At 37.7% G+C, this 9,314-nt stretch overlaps 1 protein-coding gene across 1 annotated transcript in view; it reads left to right on the top strand.

Moving 5' to 3' along the window:
• Positions 1–667: 667 nt before the first annotated feature.
• The window catches only part of KRT20 (keratin 20), a gene marked incomplete at both ends in the record, with an annotated part of 14,037 nt that continues 5,390 nt past the window's right edge, over positions 668–9,314 (top strand). The window contains 3 exons of the mRNA XM_081346187.1: positions 668–1,084; positions 4,313–4,395; positions 6,574–6,730. Coding sequence (XP_081202313.1) covers positions 668–1,084; positions 4,313–4,395; positions 6,574–6,730 — 657 coding nt within the window. The remainder of the gene's footprint in view (positions 1,085–4,312; positions 4,396–6,573; positions 6,731–9,314) is intronic.

Here is a 9,314-nt window from a genome sequence, read left to right on the forward strand (position 1 = left end):
CTACTTGCCTGCTGCTGCTCACTCCGCCCCACAGTAAATGTGAATAGATTGGTAATAGTGTACCAAATTGGATTAATCATGGAGCTGTTCAATTGTCCACAAATTTTCATCCTCATGAAAAGTGTATTTTGCCCAACTTACCTTTCTTCTACTTACTGACAATTGCCTTACATCCAATAAGATGGATTAACTACTTCGGAAGATTCACTACTTCTAATCCTATGGATGTTATGTGAAAATTAGGGATGGAGCTAGGCAGGAATTCAAGGCAAACTTTATTTAAATAGAGATATGAGTATAAACTTTAGCCTTCCTATTGAAATTTTCCTTAGTTTGTCCTGAGGGAGAGACCCATTATACAAATTATGGCAGGCTGAAGGGACAAATACTGTATAGTGAAATAATCACAAAGAAATACTGATCTTCTCTGTACTTTGGACTGAAGCACAAAGGTTGGTTAAATGTGTCTTTTATTGCCAAGCCACAGGATGGAATAAAGTAGTAACAGTGCCAATTTCCCCTAATTGTTATCAAAAAAGGCGGAGTTCAGCCTGTCAACCCTCCCTTTTACACCCAAATAAAAAGGTCCAAAACTGCCCTATGCAACACTTTCTCCTGCAAAAGTGCTTTAGATATTTTGTTCTTTAAACATATATACATACTACCAATGGCTCGATCTGGCAGTGTCAACTTAAAAAATGTATTTTTCGAAAGCAGTGGATCATCTGTTCCCAGTTCTATCTCTAGATTATCATCCATAAAAAAATACCGAACACCCAGTGTCCATGGAGGAGCAGGTGGCTCTGGCACCCGAATTTCCTTTGGCAGTAACTACAGCAACACCCTTGGCAGTAATTTGCTACGCAGCACTTCCATAAATGAGCTGCTGCTTACAAATAATGAAAAAACTACTATGCAGAATTTGAATGATCGTTTGGCCGCATACCTGGAAAAAGTGCGCTCCTTAGAAACTTCAAACTCTGTTTTTGAAAAGCAGATCCGGGAGTGGTATGAAAAGATTTCCCCTATTGCTAAGCAAGACTATAGTGCCTACTTTAAAGTAATCAAAGAACTTCAAGATAAGGTAAGATTCGCTTTCATATCTGAATAGTTTACTGCGTGAGGCAGTTAAGAGTAGACAATGTATTGTTTCTAAAGGGAACTTATGTTGAAGCCTGATCGAGGATATGTCATGGTTACGTCATCAATAAAATCATTTTCTGCTAACAATAAAGTTGCAGAATGTTTATGAAGTGCCTTTTTGTAACTGTAAGGTTGTCAGATGCCTACCAATTGTGCAGGAAAAAGAAAAGCAGGTGTAGAGGCTCTAGCACACTAATTGTTGCATATCTAGTTACCCTAGGGCAGGGGTAGGCAACCTTGGCTCTTTTATGAGCATGCTGGCTCAGGAATTCTGGGAGTTGAAGTCCACGAGTCATAAAAGAGCCAAGGTTGCCTACCCCTGTCCTAGGGCTAGTCTGGCAAGTATAAAACTTTTCATTTTCTAATTCTCTGGCCTTAAGGCCATCTTGCATTCTTTCCAGAGATGGTGAGCTACTGAGAAGTGGGTGAGGGAGGGTATTTACCAGGTTCGCAACCATTCTATTCTTGGCTGCTGTCTATCAACCTTGGACATATAACCATTTCGGACGCTTGCTTGCTTTGTGGTCAATCCAGACATAATTTCCAGACTATTGGATTTTTTTCAGTGTTACCTTTTTTCAAAAGGCAATTTTAAAAAAAATCTGCAGTGCCAACCAATCCGTGGGTTGGCAAGAACATTCTTGGAGAGATGCTGTAATTTTTTTTCTCCAATGGGAAAATATTGATATGAAAAAATGAAATAAATAGCAATAATTAAAATCTATTAGGATAACAAAAAATAATGCCAGGAACTCATAGCAAGTGTCACTTGTTTATTCAACAGACAATAATAAATATACCATTATAATAAAATAAGAGTGAAATGAGTATTACAATGCTAGTCACTAGCTGCAATTAAACTTTGCAAAACATTTATTTAATTAATTTTTACTTTAAAAATTTATAGCTACCCATCTTTCAGCCAACTCTGCATGCCTCTCAATCAAAGATTAAAAGATAAAATAATTTTGAAACTATAAAACACAACCAGTTAAAACATTAAAAATATTAAAAACCTGGCACCAATCCATACTAATGTGCCATTAACTAATATTCTCCCAACACTTGCAGAGGGCTAAAAGACTGGGGGAGGGGGCTGCTAAATTTTAGGAAGAAGATGTTTGACAGGGCAGGAGTTGCCATGGAAAAGCCACATTTCCTAATTCTTGTTAGATGACCATTTTTTTCAGGGGGAGGAAGAATCAGGTGTTTGCCAATGCTTCACAATATTACTGAACAAGAAAAACATTCTTGATCCAGGATGGCATCATATAATAACATAGCACTATTTTAAATGCAGTGTGGAAGCAATTTTTATTTCACTAATTCAACATTTCTAAATATATGTAGCCACATAACTAGATCAATATCCAGAGTGAGAACTGTTGAAAACCTGTGTATCATTCCAGAAACTCATACAGTTCCTTGTATAATCCTGCATATATTAATTTCAGAGCAAACACCATATATGTTATTGTCTACCATAATTATTCTATTATGATAGTACTCCCAGGACATTTATTCTCATTTTTCTTTTCACACATCCAATTGTTTTAAAAGTCCAAGTGATGAGAAATGCCTTATGTGTGAGATTTTTAATTAAATCATTATACATTTCTTGTAACCGTTCTGCAGCTATTCTAATCTCTTTCATGACATTCAAATCTCTTTCAAATCATCACCATCATTTTAGCAATTGTCTATCCACTCCATGTATCTTTCCATGGCTCTTTGCACCACTCGTAATTTTTGAATTGATTGTGAGGTTAGTGTCCATGTTTCACTAGCATACGTTAGAGCAGGTAGCACACACTGATCGAAAACTTTCCTCTTCAGGCATAGGGGGGGGGGTTGTTCTTGAAAATTATGCTTAGCTTGCCCAACGCCTGCCAATCACATTTAATATGCCATTCAATTTCTTTTATTGTATCACCTTCCGTTGAGATCCATTGACCAAGGTATACGTAGTGATCTATTACGTTTAGTTGTTTTTCAGATATATATTTTTTCTTTCTTTGGTGAATTTATTAAACATAACCTAGCTCTTTTTCATGTTTATTTTTAAGCCAAATGGTTCTCCTGCTTTGGCAGGTTTTTTATATGTCTTTCTATCTCTTAGTAAATCTACTGTAGTTCATTATCTGGGTGGTACTATTTACTCAAGTAATGGGAGAGGTAGTCTATATGTTACTACAGTTTGTATAGCCTTGATAATCTTATCACTATTTAAAAAACTAACTGAAATAAAAATCTGATTTGATCTTTAGCATATACACTTTTGCCCTTCTTTCAGCAAGGAATTCCTGCACATCTGAAATAGAAAGCCAAATTTATTTTAAATCTGCAATTTTGTCATCTAGATCAAAAGATGTTTGAAATGAGAAAGAGGTAGCGAACTAAAATAGATCTGCTGATTCAGTAGAAAGCTTCTAAAAAGCTTCAGAAAAGATTTATTGCCAGAAAATAGGACAGGTAAAGCTGAAGCCTAAGCTGGGAGAAACAATCACCTCTTGCTTTGAAATTTTACAGTACTCAAATAATTATTCCTGTGATGATGGATGGATGGATGGATGGATGGATGGATGGATGGATGGATGGATGGATGGATGTTCCATTCTCAGAGATGATCCATGACATTTTGCTAACATGAGGGTGGCTAGATAGGGAATAACAAGTGCTACATAATACCAGAAATTTCTCAACTCCTGGTTTACAGTTAATCAGAGTGGAATGGATTGTATAGGGGGGCATCCCAAATAAAAATAATTTAAAAAATATTCCTTTCATTGACTGTAAAATATGTGGGTACTACCAAAGGCTTTGCTTTGATGGTGATTTTCACACACACACACTAAAGCCTTCAAGTGCAGTGGGAAAATGTTCCATCACCAATATATATGGAATTAATAGTCAAGTAGTAGTTCAACTTCAGGGCAATGATATTTAAGGAAACTTCTACATATTTCCAAATGAGTGTCCAAAATACTCAACCTGAAAAGGAAACTCCTGTCTTTTAGATAAAGCTTGAAAACCAGTTGAAAAAGTGGCTGTCTTGAATACTTATAGTATTCAAGGTTTTTCCAAAGTATTAAACTTCTAATTAATTATCCTATGGATCCAAACCAAAAGAATAATGCCTTGCTTTTTCTTATATTTTATTCTTCCTCAGATTACCAACATCCGGGTAGATAACACCAGGATCATACTGCAAATTGACAATTCCAAGTTGGCTGCTGATGACTTCAGAGTAAAGTATGTATTCTAAAAATATAGAAAGAAATCAACATCTTCAGCATGATATAATTACCAAATATTTTCATAGAGAGAAGGAAGGTACGTTTAATATAAAAACTTTAAAACAGTGTGCCACTGAAAAAATAATGGATTTTAATCATAGTGAACTATGCTGATATCCCAACACTATTTTCTTCTCAACCCAACAACAACCGTTGAGTTTTAGTGTGTATAATCTGCTGAACCATCAATGCCAATATTGGTAATAGCATAATGAAATGACCAACAGAAGGACAAGATGGCCTTGGCCTTATTGGCCATTTTGTGCTACCATGGACATATCTACTCCATTTACTGTTTAGCCCTCTCTTTTTTTCTAGGAAAGAAGGAATAGGCATAGTTGCCAGCTTCCACTGTATCTGACAATGTTCCAAACATGCAGTAAACCTGGAGCATAATTTTAGAGAGAACTATTTCTCCCACTTTATCAGGCAGCTCTTCCCACCCCCCATCCCCCAGATCCTCCGCTGTCCAGCAGGCTTCTACTAACAGCAGGCTATCTGTGCACAAAATAAGGTTTCCAAACAGCTGGTCCATAGCTTCCAGAAAATGGCAGGTTTGAAAGAGCTAGGCTTTCCCAATTTTCCAGGACAAGGGTAGACAAGGGTTTTGACAGATGGCTAAACTTACAGGTCTAGCCATCTGTTGAAATCATCTTTCAATCACAGAAGGAATAGGGTCAATAGGTGATGTCCTGCTAGTTGGTAATATTTATAAGGTAAAGGGTAACAAAGCCCAAAGGTTTAAACCAGTGGTTTTTTTTCAAACTTGGTAATTTTAAGCTGTATGAACTTCAATCTCTAAAATTCCCCAGAAGCATACTGGCTGGGAAATTGAAGAACATATATTTTAAATTGCCAATTATCATTTGATACTAACTGGTACCAAATAAACCAATTACTTTGTTTAATAAATACAGTACAACACAAATTGGGTCATCATCATTCAGCAGAATGTCAGAACAGAAGTTATACAGACAGGATAAGAAGCAACAGTGGAAGTAGCAGATTGTAGTCAGGATAGTTTTCTGCCTCTTCATGTAAGTCAAGGAGAAAGAGCCCTCAGTGAGTAGTGTGGAAGGATAAAGTACCTCAAGCCAATCAGCTTATTCTTTTCACAGTGCTTTTTTGTGAAAGAAAAAGGTGCTGGAACTCACACATGTCATACAACCCGCCTTGCCTACCCTACAAGGTTCCATCCAAAAAAGGTGCCGGAACTCCGTTCTGAGCGTTCTATGAGAAAAAAAGCCCTGCTTTTTCAGATCCAAATCATGTCCTTCTAGTATGACTTCAGAATAAAAGTAGTTTTGCAAGCTTTGCTATTTCTGCCCAAAATGTACCATAGTGTATTGTCAGAATTTTTGTCCTTGTATCTCCTATGTTCAGAGATGCCACAAAATTTGACTTCTAGATTTTTAAAAAATGTATCTGAAATGAACTGAAGAGTGCATAAAAAGCAATCTAAAGAAAACACATTATAACAGATTTGACCAATACTGCCTTTCAGCAGACTACATTTAGATATTTCCAAGGGAGTAGTCCAAGGTTAAAAAAAAATTATATGCTTCTGGGTTGCTGTTTTTTTCTTTCTTTCTTTTTCTTTTCTTTTTTGTTTCTTTTTTGTATTTGCTCAAAATAGCTTTGGGGAAAAACCTACAAAGCATTCAAAACTGAATTCACACTGAAATAAAACTTTCTTGAAACAGATTAAATTACACCATAAGTAGAACATCTACAGGGTTGATCAACAACATCACAATGGCAGGTGAGAGTATGTGATTGTTGTTTAAAGGAACAGGGCTTTAACCACCCAGTCACACCCTCCATTTTAATGTTATTGATTGCTGTTGCTGCTGCGGCCCATGACCAAAACTGAGCAACAATTCCAACAATGTATTTTGTGACGCCTTAATACTTAGAAAATGATTACCAGATTAAACAGTCTTGTAAAAAGAGTTTCTCTTTAGAAAGTGGCAATTGTTTTGGGAGGATCTACTCCAAAAAAGCAGAAAGCAGAATTTGAAACGAAATTATTATTAAGAAGCTGATCATATGTAAAAATAAAATGGAAGTGGTGAAGAAGTTGATTATTTTGCAATAATCCTGACTTGTTACATATTTTTCTAAAAATAAATAGATATGAAACTGAGTTGGGCCTGCGACTAAATGTGGAAAATGACATCACAGGATTACAGGGACTAATTGATGACCTCACACTAGTTAGGACTGATTTGGAGCATCAGATTGAAAGTCTAAAGGAAGAACTGGCTTACCTCAAGAAACAACATGAGGAGGTAAGAAAACATCACCAATTGAATCTAAGACTTATAAATGTTCCTCCTACAGCATGGCTGTCAAACTCGCTGTGTCATGTGACATATTGTGACGTATCACAACTTTTTTTTTGCATTGCTGGAGCTGGGGTGGACACAGCCTCTGCATGATGCAACCAGCCCACAAGCCGGCAGTTTCACACCCCTGTCCTACAGTTTGTTTTTACAAACTATTGATCTATCTTCAGATTTCTTTGTTTTAACACATATGGTAGAATTAAGCCAGGAAAACATACACACAAAGGGAGAGAGAACTATGTTAGTCATGCATGAGGACTTTCAGATCTGACTGCAGAAATCCAGATACCGTATTTTCCGGCGTATAAGACTACTTTTTAACCCATGAAAATCTTCTCAAAAGTCAGGGGTCGTCTTATACGCTGGGTGCTGAAAATTTAGGGACAGGGCTGGCTGGAAAACCTGGAGCAGATCTCCCATTTAGTCTGCGCAGGGAAAGCAGGACCAATTGGAGAAGAAGCTGCAGTCTGTGATTTTTTACAGGCTGGGGTCTGGGCGTCTTTCCTTCTAAAGTTGAAGAGCAGCTGTAGTATATCCCAACTTGAAAGGCAGGTGGGGAAGGCAGCAGCCAGAGCAGCGGCTTAGCTCTAAGGACACATTTGACTCAGGAACTGGGCGGGCTGGCTGGAAAACCTGGAGTGGATCTCCCATTTGGTCTTTTTTTTAAAAAAAATCCCATTTATATCCTGCCCTTCTCCGAAGACTCAAGGTGGCTTACAATTTAAAGCACAAATCAATGTGCTTAGCAATAGCCTTCATTCTGTGTATATGACTGTTTATTAGGGCTTTCACCCCCCCCCCAAGCAGCATTATTACAAAGTCAGCTTATTGCCCCCAACAATCTGGGTCCTCATTTTACCTACCTTGGAAGGATGGAAAGCTGAGTCAACCTTGAGCCTGGTGGGATGCGAACCTGCACTAATTGCAGGCAGCTGGTGTTACTTAAGGCTCTGCGCAGGGAAAGCTTTAGAGTGAATTAGGAAAAGTGAAAAAGTGAATTAGGAAAATAGGGAACGGTTGCTGGAATTGGGTATGTGTAGTTTAACGAAGAGAAGGGTGAGGGGTGACATGATAGCAGTGATCCAATATCTCAGGGGCTGCCACAAAGCAGAGGGAGCCAAGCTATTCTCCAAAGCACCTGAAAGCAGGACAAGAAGCAATGGATGGAAACTAGTCAAGGAGAGAAGCAACCTAGAACTAAGGAGAAACTTCCTGACAGTTAGAACAATTAACCAGTGGAACAACCTGCCTCCAGAAGTGGTGAATGCTCCAACACTAGAAGTTTTTAAGAAGAGACTGGACAGCCATTTGTCTGAAATGGTATAGGGTTTCCTGCCTTAGCAGGGGGTTGGACTAGATGACCTCCAAGGTCCCCTCCAACTTCTTCTTCTTATTATTATTATTATTATTATTATTATTATTATTATTATTATTATTATTATTATTATTATTATTATTGTTTAATCCACTTGCACTGTTTTATGTTTACATGTTTGATGACAAACAGCCTTATGTTTATAAGTGACAGTTTTCCTACTAAGCACCTGCATGTCATAAGCATTTGAATTAAAATTACCATATTAAAATCAAATCTGATGTTTTTTAATTTTTATTTGGTGTGCGTTGGAAGAGGGGTAGTCTTATACGGCGAGTATAGCCCAAACCCTATACTTTAACAGGAAATGTAGGGGGTCATCTTATACGCCCAGTCGTCTTATACGCCGGAAAATACGGTAACTAAATCAAGATGAGAGCAGAAGGAAATAAATACTGTTTTTACTATGAGATAATTATTGTCTAGCAGCCCAGAATAGTTTAATATATTGGGCTATATTAAAGAGGAAGTGTACTAAAGTCATTGTGTAAACAAACCTATTCCTGTCCTTAGGTGACCAAGGTAGCCATAATCCTGTTAGCGTAGCTGCACGTATTCCCCTGCAACTGTCTTATGCAAACTGTCTTCTGATAAGAATGTGTAAAATATAACCATATAAGGAACAATGTACAACCGGGAAATAGGGGGGTATAAATATGTCTGTTCGTACACACACACACCGGGGTTCAGACCCTTTGCTTTGTTTAAGCCCTCTGAACCTGCGCAATAAACCTTTCCTTTCCTGAAGAGCTGGCATGAGTCTCTTCTTTCTACAACAATATGGCACAGTGAATGACAAAGTGAATTAGACTATATGGCTTAGTGCATGGGTAGGCAACCTTGGCTCTTTTATGACTCATGGACTTCAACTCCCAGAATTCCTGAGCCAGCAGGAGTTGAAGTCCACAAGTCATAAAAGAGCCAAGGTTGTCTACCCCTGGCCTAGTGAATGAAGAAGGGTTATAGAACTGATAGCTTTTGTAGGCCACATAAAAAATATTGGGGAAAACAGCAGTATTTAGCCATCAGAAGTGATATTGTCTTACAATAATGGGGTATTTATTGACTGAGACCTACAGTAGGTGACCTTTGACTTTCCTCAGCTAGCTATTCATGGAATAACTCTGAATGTACTAACTCTACGTTTCAAAG

The sequence above is a fragment of the Vipera berus genome (assembly GCF_964194415.1).
Source record: "Vipera berus genome assembly, chromosome: Z".
Lineage (NCBI taxonomy): Eukaryota > Metazoa > Chordata > Lepidosauria > Squamata > Viperidae > Vipera > Vipera berus.